At 40.6% G+C, this 18,233-nt stretch overlaps 1 protein-coding gene across 1 annotated transcript in view; it reads left to right on the top strand.

Annotated features, from left to right (window-relative positions):
- magi3a (membrane associated guanylate kinase, WW and PDZ domain containing 3a) overlaps positions 1 to 18,233 on the top strand; it is a gene marked incomplete in the record, with an annotated part of 197,970 nt that overhangs the window by 144,413 nt on the left and 35,324 nt on the right. The window contains 2 exon segments of the mRNA XM_036141493.1: positions 12,961 to 13,167; positions 15,692 to 15,854. Of these exon segments, the coding sequence (XP_035997386.1) occupies positions 12,961 to 13,167; positions 15,692 to 15,854 (370 nt within the window).

Raw genomic sequence — 18,233 nt, 5'->3', positions numbered from 1 at the left:
GTAGGGGCAGTGTTTGCATTTGATCAAAAGCACTGAGACATTAAAACGTTTTTATTTATTTATCGTCATTGCATTTAACAATGTCATCACATAGAACATGCTTCCTGGTGATGTGGAGTGCAATGTTTGACATTTATGCACCCAAATGGTTCCAGTTATGACCAATTAATTAAGATGCCCCATGAATAACCAACTACAATCCACTGTCTTCTTTGACGCCTCCATCCTTTTATTCCCACTTATGCCTTGTCACGGTCACTGGACATGTCCCTAGTTCAGCATAAACCAAAACGGACACACAAGGATAGACACCATGCAAAAATACACTTAAAAACGTGGACGTTTCACCAATGCGAGCTACAATACTTTCCCTGTGTTAGTCTTTGCTACCTGCATGCATCTGTAGTCTTGACTGGCCTTGAACCTGTTCGATGTTTATTGATTTTCCCATTTGCTGAGTTTTAATTGGTCCTGACCACAGTGCACCAGAAAAATCACAAATCGGCAGTCTTGAAGATTCTTCTGCATAGCTGCGTAGGCTCTCCTGTCTCTCCCCTGCACACTGACCCGTGTCAAAATCCAAATTGTTTTTCACTTAGCACGCGAACAGTCTCAATGTTATGTCTCCTATGTTACTAAATAGTGATAAAAGGAGAAAAGAATATCCCATTCACATGAAACTAGACATCACTACATGGAATAGCCTGATAAAAACCTTGCGCCGGATTAGTGAGTCCATGTGAATCAAACATGTGCATCTGTTGGTTTCTACTTACAAGTATGTAAAAGTGTTTTGAATTAATTCAGAAAGATTTCCCACTTAACATCTTATGAGATTTTGCTAGTGATATTTTACCATTAGAGCCATTTATTCAAACTTCCTTTTGCTGATTCGATCAAATCTCAGTCATTAGTGGGCATAGGTCCTGGAATTTGTATAAGCATTTCCTATTTTATCCCTATTAGTTATTCTATAAAGTTTTATATGGTGAGTATGACTGGAATAGTGCTATGTAAGACTGTTATGGCTTGTATGTCATGAGCAAAATGGCCTTGACAACATGTTTTAGGTTTGATGCTGAAATCATATCTACTTGTATTGTCCTGATAGTTGGGATCTGTAGCTGCAGGCCTGCATGGCAGATCAACAGTGGCTAAAAATTATGCATTGCTGTTTGAATCATAATATTATGTCTTTTTTTTTTCTTTTTTGGACAATTACAAACTTTGATCAAGTTTAAATAACATTGTTTGTCCTCGTTTTGCATTTTTATCATGTCTTTTTTGTGTGTGGAAATTCTGCTGTTTTATAACTTCTTAGTAAATGCTGTATATCTGTGGATGACAGAAACACAGGGTGCTGGGCCAAAATTCACTCAGCAGCGAGGTGTGTTGGCATCTGAGCCTCACTTCCAAGAATTTGCTAAAAGGGTTTTCAAAGATTAAAAGAATCATTAGCTTTAGGGAATCTGCAGTAGAAAGCATAAAACCTGGATGCCTGCAGAAAAAAGGCAACAAATACAAATTAAGAAACAAAGGTCAGAGGACCAAAAAGAGAGAGTATGTGTGCAAAATAAAATAAAAGGTAAGAGTAAAGGTAACAAAAGTCTTGTATGACTTAATGCAGACAGAACGAAGATAACTGTGAAGGGAAAGTTCTTTCATGACCGGCGGGTGAAAATAAACCGTATACAAGGACAGGGAGCAGAGTAACGAAGTGTTTACAAGGTTGGGTGGTGAAGTGCTGGCCTGGCATTCATGCCAAGCAGGCTTCGAGCCCTGTGCCAAGGCCGGAAAACAAGACGGGCTTTACCCGCCTTGGGCACTGGCAGTCCGCGATGAGGCCCAGACAGACTGGTCTCACCCAAGAGAGCAGGAGGCTTTCTTCACTGGTTAATGAGGGTTAGGCATAGGGCTCAACAGTATATTGCAAAAGATACTTGGAAGTACTTGTCCCACCCCCTTGATTGTTTTATGTCCCTCCCCTTTATAGCATGAAAAGATCTAGGAAATACCTAGCCCCACACATGGAAGTGCATCATCAAGATTCAAAGATTCTTTATTTTAAAAGGTACAGATAGGTAGGTAGGTAAGTTTATTTATATAGTACAGGGTACTATATAAATAAACATATAGTACAGGTACAGGGAAAGACTGACGAGGCATTTACTGTAAGGCCACTCCTCAACCTGATTAGGGCTGCTTTGTTCTCTCCAATACTTAGACTTAGACACACTTTATTGTCATTTTGTATGCACATTCTTTTGTAAGAATGTAACAATGCAAAAAAAAGTGTGCAGAAGGATGTTATTCAATGTTGGCAGTGCAAAATGATAATGGTGCAAAAATACAGTAACGTTTAAACTTTAGCCAGTAACATATACACTAAAAGGGTATTGGGACATGGTAAGAGATTATAAAGACTAAACTATAAAAGGTAGTTAGGGAAAGGTTTATTAGCTGCTGATGGTGCATTATGTTCTTGAAGCCAACCAGAAGACTTCTGACCATCCATGTTCTGGCCAGTTTTAAATACCATGCTACACTCTTGCTCTGATGGGAAGGGGGGGCAAGAGATGTAAAATATCAAAATGCCATTTCCATTCATTACAATTTCCCCTTTTAATTATGATAGAAATTTAAAGACCTCCTAACTCTGGTCTCAGTTCTGCTCACGTTTTGTTCAGTCTCAGAAGCCGAGCATGAAATATAGGGTACAGCTGTCGAGCAAAACAGATGGCATGACATCAATACTCTGTGGTAAACATCAACCGAATAGACATTCTTTCCCACCAATGAACGACAAGCCCTGATGGCGCGTTTTACGGCTTCGTCTCTCTACGGACCCATCGGCCTTCCGACAGGAGACGAGCTGAAACAGAAAGAGAGCGTTCCCTGAGAAATGACACAAAGCAGGAATCACACCCATGCAGCACGGGCGAACAGCTGTGCTAGCGGTAGCTCAGACTGATAAAACGAAAAACAAAATTTGCTTTACGCTGTCCAGCCATCCTTCGCCACCCACCCACTAAGAGCTATAATGTAAAAACGCCCCGCTGACATGATCGGCCCTGTGAGCACAACTGCCTCTGCTGCTTTTTTACCTCTAACAGAACCGGTAGTCGTCCATTTGCCACCCCTAGGCGAAAGGAAAACAAAACTGAAATGACATGAGCCGTCGAAGACGTCCCGCTGGGATGGACTTTGATGCTTGCATCAGCTGTGTCTTTTGCTGTCTTTAAGGCAAACCTCCTAACTTGCCAAAAATAAGAGGAATGTTTAGCTTTGCTTGCAGTTTTTTTAGCCCAAGTTCTTAAAAAAAATGTAATTCTGTGTTCAGCCTTTTGATCATTCTGCTGGGAATGAGCCCTCTGGGAAAGAGCTGTTTTCCAGAGAGAACAGCAGGTATTCTATTTTTTGTTCTTATTGTTGCTTGTTTTTGATTTGTGTTAGAACACAACATGGTAAGTACATGAGTCACTCCCCCCCCCCGACCTACAAGGGTCTATATTTGCAAGTAAACATGGCTGTGTGGAGCTGTTTGCATGGTGGCTCACTGGCCTTTTTTTTCTTTCTGTTTTTCTAATACTGAACCACACATTCGTCCCAAGGGGGCTGTAAAGAGGCGGTCACTCTGCCATTTCTGAGGCTCACAATTTGCGTCTTATAAATGTATACACATATATTATTTTTATGGAAATAATATGGATAAATGAGGCAGAAAAACACGAGGAACATGTTAGACCCGTGGTTTCCTGCTCCTCTACTGAAAGGCGTTCAGCAATATTAATATCTAAAAAGCATAGCAATGCACCTAATTTTAACACTAACCACTTATATTGCAAACAGCACTATAAAGCAGAGAAGACCACACCTGTGCCATATAAAACGGAATTTGTTTTATTACCTTTCCAGAAATGTTCTGTTTCAAAGTGAGTAGTAAGCTATTATGACCAGGTTGTGAAAATCTGAAAACACTTATGCTTCAGAACACATTTTATTTTAGTATCATTTAAACCTGATATGAGGAAGTGGGAAAAAGTGCTCCAGAGTACAAAAACGAAAACAGAAAAACTCACATCTTTATGTGGGATGTGTTGCTTTCAGGCTTTTTCACTTAATTTGCTAGCTGAAAGGAGCAATAAGCAAAATTTCATTATTTCAGATAGAATTAAAAAAAATTGTGAAGAACTAAAGGTGTCTTTTTAGATGGACTATGGTGAAACATCCCATGCCATCTCTCTGTGTTGTTCTCCAATCTTTTGTTGACATAGCCGGGCCGGCCGTGCGTACACGTATGTGCACGTGAACAGCTGCCCATAAAATGCCACCACCAGGCACAAAATGGCAGAGAGCACGGCCATCGGATCAAACGCTCTCTCGTTAACAGCATTATAAAGTTATGAGTTACTTACTTCTTCACTTGACGTGCTCCTCTGAAAGGTGATGCTGTTTTGCTGTGTTTTTATCCTTTGCAAAGAGGAAATGGGTGCCTAATGCAGAGATAGAGAGAGGCGTGGCTTGATACACGGCTTGTTTTGGTCTACAGATGGTGCTCAAGCGCCACCTAGTGGTGAAATATAGTTTATTGCTCCTTTAAGCTTTTATTTTTTTATTGTTTAACGATGGTTTACTGTCCATCTTATATGCTAGGGTGTTGAGGGAATACCTCCTTAATGCTTCAGGGATTTTGGAAATCAAGACCCTATAGTTCATTGTACTATCGCTAGTTGATAATTGGCTTACATGCCACCTATTTGTAAACTATGAGAGGAACTGGGCTCACGGTTGTTGGTAGTTTTGAGTGAGCTGAAGCCCATTTTTGGATCTTGTGTCTTTTTTTTTACTTTGCTCCCAGGTGATAGGCCATTAATATGCAACCTTATGTTGTTGATCAGGACCCACTGGAGCTTGGATGTTGCTCCTTTAACAGCCAATTTTGTGATTCTGCTCTGTTTTGTTTTACATCCTTGCAGAGTTCATTTCCCCTTCTCATTTTTTTTTTCTGCTTGTTTGTTCAGAAACGGAACCAACAAATAAAGCATATACTTTACCTCGCTTATGTGTTATTCTCACATTTAGCAAAATTGTTCTACTATGCTGGTATGCATTTAATAATTGCCTTTTCTGGTTTTGTTTTTAAACAGTATTTATATTGTGCACTGCATGCAGATGTTTGTCCTTTACATTTATATGGCTTACTTAAAGGGGCAGTGTGTAACTAATTTGGCTTTTAGTTAGCAAACATCAAATATTGCTTTTATAAAAACATATTCTGGCAAAGTGTGATAACCTCACATGAAAAATGATGGCATTCTCATAACTTAGAAGTTTGTAAATACACAGGTGTCGGGCACCCAGTATGAGGCAACATGTAGTGTCACTATTTCTGATTCCAGTAGCTGAAAGGGGCCAAACAGATGCGTAAAGCCTAACTGTCTCCTATATGAGGACGTGCTGTCGCTGGAGGAGGAACAAGCAAAGACGACAGTAGATCATTCTATTAGCTGTTTTCTGTTGAAATGGAGGACCATTCATACTGTTTGCCCAGCGAGAGGGAAGAGAAAGTAAACAAGAAAGGTTATAATAACCGGGAGAAATGAGAGTCTATATCGTCTATTATTACCAGCTAGAGACAATTCATGAGGGAGCGGGGATTTAAAACAGATGCGAGGTTGCAGCTATCTGCTGGACAGCAGGTAAGTTAATTCAATATAACAGTGAAGTTTATTTTTGCCATTATGTTACAAACAGGGCAGTCACGGTCCACCCGGCATGTAGAGATGGCTTGATTTTTCGTCTCCCTCTATATGTGTATGTGTGTGCGGGAAGTGGCGGAGGGATATCAGTCGTTCACTGTCTGTAGTGCATCAGCAAGATCTGGTCTCTTTACTGGTGCTTATAGTCAAATTTTTTTAGACCCCAAATAAGCGACTGCACGTTCTGAGACAAGCTCCAAAAAACAAGACTCACGGAATTTACAAGCGACCTTTGAAACAAACAAGCGGACTAGGCAGCAATGCTAAAAAACGTTCCACACAATAACCGTAGCTATTAGCTATTAGCGGTAGCTAATACATGGAGGACATGTTGACATTGTCACATTTATGATACTCCATGGCTTCTGTAGTAATGACGCGCTTAATGGCGAGGTCGTTTGTAATAAATTTAGCAAAATCTTATACACTGGGGCTATAAATTAGGAATTTACTGTAAAATTCATCAAAATTATTCTCATTTTCAGAATCAGAAATACTTTCATAATCCCAGAGGGAAATTAAAGAATTTTGTCACTTGTGATGGAAGTAACATTCCCTTTAAAATAATTGGACCTCTCCATCAACAATGTCTTAGTTAAGCTTTTCTCCTTTTAAAATTAGAGGTACGGTGCGGAACTACTTTGTTGCAGTGTATAGCCTGTGTTTACTTCCTGGTTCCTGAGCCAATCACATGAAGGTTCCCAGGGTTCCCAAAACAGAGTGCAGCATTTGGTATTCTATCTTGGCAAAAAAGCAGCAGCCTGCAAACATGGAAGCCTGTAAGAGAAGCGGACCAGAAATAGGACAGAATACAAGACCTTGTACTTGTCCTGTGTGAGCAAAAATTCAGTGAGTCCCATGGTTGGGCACCATATCATCATTCATGGTAGTGTTTATGGATAGAATTGAGAGTAAGTTTGCTTTCTGGTGCTCTTTTGGCAGCTTTTAACATGCTGCTGCCCTGTGCCCGAATACTTTCCCCCATCACTCTGAACTTCTAATCTGGAAATAAAAATATAACCTCAGGTGCAATATTATTAGCCGCGTTTTTTTTTTTTTTTTTGCATGCAAGGCCATTTTGAAGCAAAGTGATTATGGCTGTCATACAAGAAACAGCGATTTCCATTACATCTGCCCCTCCGTTAGCACTATTAGCAGGAAAAGTTGATGTATTTTTCCCTTTTCTTTAAAATATCGACTTCAGTCTTCTAAAATTAACTCAGATAATGATTAAGTGCCAGGACAAAATACAGTGAAAAGGAGTAATCAATATAAAGTTTTCAGCTAATAAAGCTCTTTACAGGGAATTAATGGAATTTCTTATTTTGTTTGATATAATCTGGTCGCTCTGCACAGTGACTTAAAGGCTAAAGCTGGAGAGTTTGCAAAAGACGATATACATAGAACCTCTCTATTTTCCCTTTCATTTATTAGACCTCACAAAGTTCACATCATGCTCTTGGTGTTTGTTTTAGGATAGACTCATGCTGGCTGCCAACATCATCGTCCTACATTAACAGAACTGTAAATCAGATTGAATCAGTTTTGATAATGACAGGATCAACCCTTATGAGTCAATGTCTATTTATGTTTTTAAAACTTTGTGTTCTTTCACTGATCCCTTTCCATGTTTATTTGTGATCCTTTGAGTTTACTGTAATTCAGTTGCTATTTTACTTTTGATTTCAATCCTTTAAAGTCATACTTCTGGTTGGATCTTATATATATATATATATATATATATATATATATATATATAGCTCATATTCTGGTTGTTTTTTGAGATAAACTCAAATCCTTATTACGGGCGAGCTGGTTGAAATCTTTGATGTGACTTATGAAACGCAGCGTTCAGATCAAAAGCAAGTCTAGACGCTTTGTCGCATTAGGGGCCAATTGAAGATAATGAGCATTCACTACTTCACAAAAACATCACAATCAGGTCTTTATGTCAACCTTAAAAATCCAGCTTCTTATGGATTTTTCCTCTATTCCTTTCGGATTTGATTTGACTGTTTTGCATCTGTTCTGGACAACGTTGTGGCTCCTCAACAATGGCTGCTTTTCATATTGCGGCTCATTAGTACAGTGTAATTACAACGCGATCCATCTCACTGCACTTCCTTATTGTGGCCTCCATCCCTCAGCTTTCTGCTAATGGGCTCTTACAGGGGCTACGTGTATGTTTTATGTGAGAGTTTTTGGAGCTGCGGCGTGAACAGAACAGATTAGCACTCAAACTCAACTCCCTCGTTTTTGCATTCCGTCGTTAGGCTTCCTGTTAATTACCGACCTGGTAAAGGATTTAATACTTCTCACATAATTATTTGTGGATTAAAACATGGCTTAATGTGATTATGTGAATCGATGATGATGCATTGTTTAGCGAGACTCTCGAATTTATTGCATTTCCCGGTCGATTGTTTGTTCATTAGGTCAGAATTGGAATTGATGGATCTTGCATTCAAGTACCAAGTCTTTTCATGTTATTTATTCTGATATTAACAACGCACACGTTTGCTGGCAACCGTGGTGAAGATGTGTTAAAAGCTCTGCAAGAAATTTGTCTTTAATTGCCACAGCGTAATCGTACACAGACTTTTTTTGGGGCTTTTAATTTGATTACAATTATTCAGTTCTGGCTGGTGTGGTATCCCTGCTCTCAGTAGCGTGTACAAACCCCTTTAGGTAATTAGATAGCATTTAATCTTCTCCTATAACAAGGTTGAAGCATACAGAGCCAGGAATCTTAGACACTCTGTAGCCCAGTGTCCTCTCCTGTTCTCTCTTTTATCCGGCTCAACCACAGGTTGTGTTTTTTTTTATTTAATAGGATTCACGTCTGGCTGGTGAGTTGGCCATAGAAGGAGGCTGATTTTGTGTTTGATGAACCAGTTCTGCGTTGATTCGTCTTTATGCCTTGTGTCATAATCCTGCTGAAATGGCCGGTTGTGACCACAGTTGAGGGTTGGGCTGTAGATAGACCACTAAAATGAGAGCTTGGCTTTTTTGGCTTACACAACAGATTGGACCAGTGCTGCATTACTGCAGAAGAGGCTCCAATCGGTTTCTCCCATTCCATCCTCCCATCGTGTGTCAAGACACCAAAGTACTTAAAGTCCTCCACATTAGGCAGAAAACGATTCGCAGCACGGAGGGAGCGTCCACCTTTTGTTGAGGAGATTGTCCTCAGGTGACGTGGAGCTTATTCTCATCTTGGCTTCTTCACACTCAGCTGCAAACGGTTCCGGTGCAGGCTAGAAGTCTTAACGTCGGTGTTCCTGAATCTGTTCTTGCATTGTGGACACAGTTTCCTTGCAGGTCTTCATTGAACAACTGCAGTTTCCTCTGAAAGGAGCGAACGGCTGTCATCAGCTCGCAGGTTGAAATGTCCTTGCCCTGTAGTCTCAAACGTAGTTCAATCAAATGTGAAGCGATATTAACTAAAAAGACCCAAAAGTGGGATAACCCTGCTCTTAGGCTTTGCCAGAGAAAAATGCAACTTCCTCCTTAATTGTGGTCGTCTCAACTACTTTTGTCGGCTCTGTTCCTCTTTCTGTTAACATCTCCTTAACGGCCCGATAGATATCCTCTCCTCTTGTCCTGGTCTGAAGAGGAGTGACACCAACCAGGTCTTCACAGAATACATCCTGGTTTGCTGAAAAACATAAATTAACAGCTGAGCATAGTCACACATGGTGCTTCGAGCGTGGCTTCATCTAACGGCACGTCCTGAGTCAATATTTCACTCTTTTCTTCTTGTAGCAGATGATGCCAACAGGGGTATTTGCTTCATCTTATGACAGCTCTTGTTTTTGTTTTCCTTCAAGTAGTGCCTCAGCTACTGCACTCATGCGTCCTTTGACAACCCGTCCCTCAGTAAATGCCTTTTTGTGTTGACCCAAAATCCGAGGGAGCGTTCATGAAGGAACATTCATAAGCACTTTGTTGGGTAGTGAAGGTGTGGCTCAGGATCCCAGTGGACTGGTCCTACCGGGCTCTCAGACTACTCATTTTGTGCTCTTACTTCAGATTTGACAGGGTATGCGTGTTCAAAACTTTTGTGTCTTTCTGTTTCTCTGTCTCACCCAACTTTCTCTGGCTCAATCGTGTGCATTTCTCCCCTTCCTTTGCACAGTTGTTATTGTTACCCTCCCTTTCTTCGTCTGGTCTGTCTTTCTTCGTCTCAAAATTGTTTTGTGTACAAGCGATGCTCTTCCGTTCTTTCTCGCGTCTTTTTGGGTGCCACTTGGCTTCCTTCTCATCTGACTTCACTGCACTTGTTGTAGCCTCAGTATTTACCGCCAGGGATAGACGGACTTGTTTGGCTGAGAGGTGTCACGTGGGAGTGGCCTAACAGCCATGCAATTGGTCTGTTCGTTTCCTTATACTCTAAGACACTACCGTAAAGACTACAAAAGCTGCACAGGTTAAAATAATAACAGATGCTTATTAACGACCTCTACCCTCGAGTAAGAGTATTGGAAGAGGGGGCTCTTCTTTTTAGATTTGACCAGTTTATCTCTTTGGCCTAGAATCTGATCAGCATTTTAATCTACTGTCTGATCGTTACAGTTATGTGCTTAACTTCAGAATAAACCCCAAACATACCAGAGCATTATATATTCACTTACCGATAACAATATATCTAGTGTTTTTTTTCCACCATACCTTCCTACCTCTTTTTTCGGCTCTTATGTCTATAAATTCTCGTTTTCTGTTATGACCTAATCGTCTGCTCAGGGGGAAAGGTGGCTAGTGGTAAATTGGGTCATCCCGCTCCTATAGTTGGGGGGGGGGGGGTAAAAGACGAAGACTCGCTCTGTAGAGTAGCACGGTTTGATGCCTGAGGCACCAACATGACAGCAAAGCAAAGCTGATGGACTTAAAGGGACAATCTAGAACCTCGCGAGCCGATATTTGCATAAGCGCAGTGAGGACACCCTGAAAACGCACGAAATTAATGGAACAAGGAGAGTAAAAATAAATTACATTTGGGGACGTTTCTCCATCACAGTTGGCTCCTGTCACAGTTGAGAAACCCAGCGAGCGGATGGGTCTTGTGCGGGACTGATTGAACATATGGAGCTAAAACTGAATTGCGTTTTCTTCTTGACTAGAAGATTGTTTCAAATCTGAGAGACATGAAAGCAAAACGAGGGGGGAAATAAGAAAACCCTGGCCTCGTTTTCTTTGAACTAGTGCAGCTCTGACAGATATGATTTGTAGCTATGAACCAGACTCCCCGCTAAGATTCAGGCTCCATTGTGCTTTGAAAACAGCGTGCACATCTCTTGCACTTCACTTAAAATTTGTTCTTTATATGCAATCCACAAATTAAGGATCTATGTATAGTTGTCTTTTCAGTTCTGTTGCACACTGTGAAGTGAAAAGGGCTTTTTTAAATTTTTTGACAGTGTCTCTATAACGTCTCAATGATTTTAAATCCCCATAGGCAATATTTATATGTGGAAAACTTCAAGAAAAGATGAAGAAATTGGGGTTTTAGCTAGGTAGCATTAAAAAGTGTTCGAACTTCTGAGCCACTTCCCTGGATAGAGTTTTTCCCCCCCAGTTTTCGGCATATCAGTGAGGTGAAGGCTTAGATGCTGATTGGGCTGCTTTTTGCTTTAATATACATTTAGTTGTAGTTTTTTAGATGTGTTTGAGATCAGTTGCTCTGTGGCGTCACACAGTTTTATTCAAGTTTCAAGTGTCGAATTAGACTCTAGAATACCTTTTCAGAAAAGGGGTTTCCAACACAGTCTTGAAATTCTCTAAAAAAAAAAAAAAAAAAAAGATTTGAATATTTGTCTTTGGGTTATTTGATTTGATGTCTGGATAATTATGGAATAAATTAGGAAGAAAGTTATCCATCCATCCATCGTCCCCATTCATTTTAGTCTAGAGAAGGAATTTATGGTGATTCTTCTTTTTTTTTTTCTTTTTTTATGTTTCAGGCTTGGCCTACAAATGACTTCCAACTCTAAAATTTTTCATTTGTGAAAGTATAGCATGTTCATATAATAATATTTAGAAATTGAAACCCTGAATGCACATGAGCTTATGACTGATTGACTGTAATTTTCAAGTTCTGCAGGAGCAAAAAAAGCCCAAATAATCAAACCATCCTTCACCATGCCCGGGAGTGGAGATTTTGTGTTTATGCAGATATGCTGTGTTTAGTTTTCTTTCTTTCTTTTTTTCTTGCTATAGTGCTCCGCTTGATATGTATGCAAAAAAAAAAACCTTATTGGATATTACTTTGGGATTATTTGAAATTCAATGGACACAGAAACTGAAAGGTAAAAGAGAGAGAAAGGAAGAGAAAAAGATAAGGCAAAACGTTGAAAGGGATGAAAGGTGACAAAAATAGAGCAAAAAGAGAATGCAAGATAATATCCTCAGAATCTGCTTCTACACCTGCAGAAAGAGATATAGAAAAAACAGTCAAACAAAAAGGAAAAGTATGAAAAGTACAAACTACCAACACTTTTGGTAACATCACTGAAAAATACATAGTATTGTTTAATACATTAGTTCCCAAACTGCATGGGGAGTATAGTAGAAATGGATTGGAAGATGTACCAATTTTTTTGGCATCATTGTATTCAATTACACAGTACAATGGACAGTTAAACTGAAAACACTTTAAAAGTGGTAGCTTTGTGATTTAGAGACAATTGCAGTTTATTTTAGTGTTATATGTTTTGGCTTTCTTTGTTCAACTGTCGAAAAGATTGGTTGGAAGGGGGGCAAAATTTTCTTTTAAATCACAGTGGGGCCCACTAATAAAAGTTAGGGATCCACTGGTTTAATACAAGGTGTATTTTGTGACAGTCAAAGCTAATTATAGGGTTTGTCTGTATAGAAGTGTGTCTGTAAGCACCTGTGGGTGTTTGAGAGTGTGCTTGTGCATGTAAGGTTTGTCCATTAGAAAAATGCTCAATCATGGTTTTGAGGAGCCAAAAGATTAAATTACCAAACCCAGCCAGTTCATTATCTGGGCATGAAATTAAAGATGTTTTCCTTCTTTTCTTTTTTTTAACGACTACAGAACTGAAGTATAATAAAGATTATTATATAATTCAGCGTTAGAATTTTTACTCTGCGATTCCATAGTTTGTATTTTACTTCAAAAACCATCTAAATATTCAAAGAATAAATCTTTATTGTCTCTGCCTCCTTCACTGCTGTCCAGGTAACTACTATGGGACCCCCAAGCCCCCGGCAGAGCCTAGCCCCGTGCAGCCAGACTTGGTGGACCAGGTTCTGTTCGATGAAGAATTTGACACGGAGGTCCAGCGGAAACGTACGACCTCGTTCAGTAAGATGGATAGAATGGACAGCACGGCTCCAGAGGAGGAGGAGGAAGAAGAGAGGCCCCCTATGGTTAATGGTGTGGGAGGTGAGAAACTCATCTGTCTTGTATTATTTGACGGCTGACATGGCCTAATTTACTGGAGCTGGGCTTGTTTTCTAAAAATGACAACCTTTTCGTCTTGTTTATTATAATTTCTCTTTACAAATAAACCAACTTGTTTTCATTTGCTGTTACCATGCAAGGTCAGCTAATCACATCCATGCTAAACGGGTTGTGTAGCCAAAACACTTCTGTGGGCAACCAAGGCAATCTCTCGGAGTTAGTTAGAGATTGACAGCGTCTTTTTTCCAAGGATGTCCTTATATGGTATAAATAATGATTAGAGATTTGTCCTTCGTCTGAAATTGGTGAATGTTTCAAAGTGCTTTGTATAAAGAAATCTAAAAATGTAAAACACTGTGCTAACATTTCACAAAGTATAAAGCCTTATGCCGTAGTTTTTGCTTTAGTGGACTGATTGATGTGGTATTTCGCCTTCTCTAATCCCAAGGAGGTCCTAATGCAAAAAAGCTTTGAGAATCTCACAAATAAAGCTTTAACTGTGTTTTAAGAAACTTTGCCCTGTCTAAAACTACCAACTTCTACTTTTACAAGTCTTAGAATTGTCCAGACTCATTGAAAACTCTATAATAACTATTGAGTTTAGTGTTATCAGGAAGATTCAAAGCGGAGGACTTTAGAGACGATAACAACTCGTGGTTGCACTGTTGCTGTGTTTTCAAAGGGAATTACAAATCTGTGTGTCGTCTGTCGCTCTGCTGCTGTTTCTTTTTCTTACCGAGGACCTGAATGCTTACAGATAACAATCTAATAGCGGTCGGAGATCTTTTCTCTGCTGCCGTAATAGTGTCGGAGCCCAGGCTGTGGATGTCTCTACTAGCCAAATCTGGCTCCATCCATCCATCATCCTCCACTTATCTGAGATTTGGTCTAAGGAGGAACAGGTCCGAGAGAAAACCCCAAACGTTCCTCTCGCTACCAACACTTTTCAGCTAATTGTTGAAAATCCCAAGATGTTCACAGGCCAGAAGGGGAACAGCCCCTCTAGGGCAGATTCTGTGGCCGCCCCAGGGTCTTCTCCCAATCAGAAGAGTCCAGAAAACCTTCGGGAAACATCCTGTTTAGATGCCCTAATCACCTCAGCTGACTCTTTTTGTTGTGGAGGAACATCAGTTTTCCCCTGGAAAATATGGCTCCACGCTTACAGATAGGAACCCTCGTTCTTTTCGGTGACCCTAGACAAGGGTTGGGACGTAGGCAATAGCCAAATAATTACTTCATTTCATACTTCAAAGTAGATTCCATCCTACAGTACATATAACAAATATGAAGTATGACTCACACTAACTTTCCTATCTTGCGGCTTATAATAAAAGCTTACATTTCTTTTGTCAAACTCGCATAATGGCAGCAACTGGATGGAGCTTGATCAGCCAGACTTCCGTTTAATAAGAACGATTGGAGCAATTTAATATAGCAAGATCCCATTACACCCCCTTGTAAAGAAGTTAAAACAAGTTAAAGCTCGGCGCGTCTTGATGCCACTGTGACAGCCAGCTGAGAATAGGCCATCAGAAGTAGATTAATGGATCTTAGAGCTCTGAAAACCATCTACATGACGACATGTGGACGGTTCGGAGCCCACAAATAGTCTCGCAATGCCTCGAAGGCAGTTTTGTAATGCCCAGCATTACCGCGAGTCCCATTTTTCTTTTTTGTGTAGCGCTTTAGCATTCATGTCAGTTTTATGAGGCTCACATTGTCAGTGATTCTCTTTATGTTTCTCCACAAGGGCCTACATGTGCTGTAACCTACAGCGAGCATTTGCATCAAGTTCAGTTTAAGGGGGAAAAAAATAACCAAACTAAACTCTTAATAGCGCAGAAGAATCTCCCACGATTCCGCAATAGATGCAAGGCCCCGGCTTCGGCGCAAAAAAAGGTTCTCGACTTCCTGCGGTCGACAGCCGTCGCTTTCTGCTCCGTGCCATTCACTCAGTCCTGCCAAACAGAATGAGCATTCAATGTCACGTTAAAGCAAGGTCACACGGAGCCAGATGGAAACCCGAGATAAGACCCTCTTGCATGCAGACTAGGCAAATGCACACACCCAAGCGCACACAAAGCAGCAGTGTGATACTAACAGAGCGGTGATGTGGCGCTCCTGGCCGGGGCTGAGCCGAAGCGTTCTCTGCCCTTGCCTCGGAGGCAGTACATCCTTGCTGACATGCAAATCCTATGGCAGTGGCTTCGCTTTTCTTCCTCTTCCCGTGTACTCCCCGTGTCTCCCTCTCTCGCTTTCTCTCTCCCTCTCCAACCCCTATAACTCCTGTTGATGTGAGCGTCCACGCAGCGTTCAGGGGGAAAGCAGTCCGAGCGGCGGCAGCAGCGGCAACAGGGAGACATGCAAGGAGCCCAGACGAGCTCCAATGGCGCCACAATCTCACCTCCTATCTCTTTCTCCTTCTATCACCTCCCACACCCTTACTCCCATCCCATCCCTATCGCCGTCTCCGTGCCCGTGTCCCTGTCTTCTTGTCGGGATGCAGAGCACAAGGACAAGCCAGATTGGAGGAAGACGGTGCCCAGCTACAACCAGGCAGCGGGAGCCATGGACATGCATGCGTGGCGCACTCTGGATGAAAGTCAGGAGCCTTTGCCTAAAAACTGGGAGATGGCCTACACGGAAACCGGGATGGTCTATTTCATAGAGTAAGTAGCCTTTCTGCTGACCCTTGTCTTCCTTGGTTTTATTACACCTCTACGCTTATCCGTGCTATCACTACTTCCTGTTCTCCTGGTTTTTTCCTTCACCTCCGTGTCGGCCATTGCTGAAAGTTCTGGAAACGGGTCCTTACCACAGCCTTCCTCTTTCCCAGGCATGGCGCAGTGTTGGCTTTTCAGGTGTACCAGTTTTAAAAGTTAGTTTCAAAGTTATTAACATATTTCCTGTGTAACGTTGGAGCGATTTAAAATCTGCTTTAATGAGCTGTCGCCCAGCCTGGAGATAATTCAGGCGGCATTTCCACTCCCATTTAACTAGTTCAAGCTGTGAATGATGGCCTGAAGTGGTGAAAGCCCCTGAGGTTTTCTGTGTATATTTTCCCAATATTTAAGATTTTGTTCCAATCATAATTGAACAGAGACAGCCACGGTTTGACCAACAGACCGTACGAACACCGGACGACGATCTACGTTTCTCTTATGGTTATTTCCTGTCTTTTTCAATCCTTTTCTATTCAACCCAGGAAAATCTGATGACCATCCAAAATTTGCCTAAACAAATATGTAACAGTCAGGCAAATCTACTTAGCCCCCACATCCTTTCAGCCATATTTAGACATCAAAAGACATCTTTTCTTGTTGTTTTTATTTTTAGTTTTGGCAACAGTGGTCGTTAATCATCAGTAGCTCCACAGAGAGACGGGCAGATGGAGAAGGGGAAGACCTGCAGTAAATTTCCCAGGGCCTTAAGCTGAACCTGAGAATTCCACATTGAGGACTATACCCTTTATATATATATATATATATATATATATATATATATATATATATATATATATATATATATATATATATATATATATATATATATATATATATATATATATATATAAAGGGCCTTCTCTACCACTGAGCCACTCTGCGCCCACAGAGTAGCAAGTGATGTTTAATGCTATCTGCAGGTGTTGATGGTGTTATTTTATCAAGTCCTGATATACCACAGCCTTCTACCTGTAAGCTTTAAATTCACATTTCCCTGTGCTGACAAGCTATCGGGAGAAGCTGACTTTACGTTCCTTCACACCTCAGCAACGTATCCGGCTGATCACCTCCACGCCACCCTGAATACATATAATAATTCATGCATAAGGAGCCCCAACTAAGTATTTGGTGCATCCACTGAACACTTCATGCATATATCTGACTAGTTTGAACCATCTGTCTGCTTTGTATGAGGCCCTAAAATGGGTAAATCGTCCCCAAAAAATGCTTATCATGTTGGAAAAATTGGATGTAATTTTTGTTTTTTGTTTCTGGTCAAATATTTTTCAAGATTTTCTCAGGTGATTCTGTCCATATTTATGTTTAGCCTATAAATTGTGTTCTAAATGTAACTTTTTTTTTTTTAGACCAAACATCACGTTCAAATTTATTCGCAACAAAGACGCTAAAGGTCAGGGTTCACTGGGCTTTGATGGATCCTAGCAGGTTTTCTACCACATCTCTATATCCTGCCATCTCTCGTTGTGAACCACTGTTTCTGTCTGTTGAAGGGGAAGGTTACGCCATTTCTGATGTCTTTTCAACAAAATTCTACTTGGTTGCAGGAGGGAAAATGTATTTAATTTCAGGACAAAAATGTTTTAATTTTAAGGTAAAAATATGGACTACAACAAAATACAAAAGTTAGCATTTCTCAGTGAACTACCCTAGCTCAAGGTTCGTATCAAGGCACATGCCTGGCTATTTAAGCAAACGTTAGCTTATCAAGTTAACAATACAGCTATAAAAAGCATAGAATGACAGAATAGGATTTATCTGCACAATGAGTATTTCTGTTTTAATACTACAATCATATTTAATGTGTCTGTGCGTGCAATCTCACCTTTAATTCCCAGATTTCTCTCTTCTTTGCATCAGTAATAAAATAATAGGAAAAGCAACAGTTGAAAATAGCAAAAATAACATTTTCCAGATGTGTTGTTAGTTCTGTTTTTTCGTTTAATAAACACAGATGTACCATAATACAATAAAATACAATAAAACCATTTAATTTTTCCCTCAGTGCTTTCCTTTTTGCACTCCATCTCGCTAGCTTGGTGCAGAGCTGTTCGGGCCGTTTGAACTCTCAGCGATGGCAGCTACATTTTTCACAATTACACGTTTTTTTTTTTTCCTCCCCTGCGTTTCCCCTGCGTTTGATGCGGAGTTTGCTGGCTGGCACTGAAAAGCGGCAGGCCGGCATTGTTTACCAGGCCCGTTAGAGTGGCGAGCGGTCAATGCCGAGGCTCGGAGAGAGCCAGGTGCTCCTGTTTGCTGCTAAATCAATAGCTCATTCTGCCAGTGAGAGAAACAACAGGCTAAATG

This window comes from Fundulus heteroclitus, chromosome 1, assembly GCF_011125445.2.
Source record: "Fundulus heteroclitus isolate FHET01 chromosome 1, MU-UCD_Fhet_4.1, whole genome shotgun sequence".
Classification (NCBI taxonomy): Eukaryota; Metazoa; Chordata; class Actinopteri; order Cyprinodontiformes; family Fundulidae; genus Fundulus; species Fundulus heteroclitus.
Note: the sequence above shows the minus strand (reverse complement) of the source record. Positions and strands in the feature narration are given on the sequence as shown.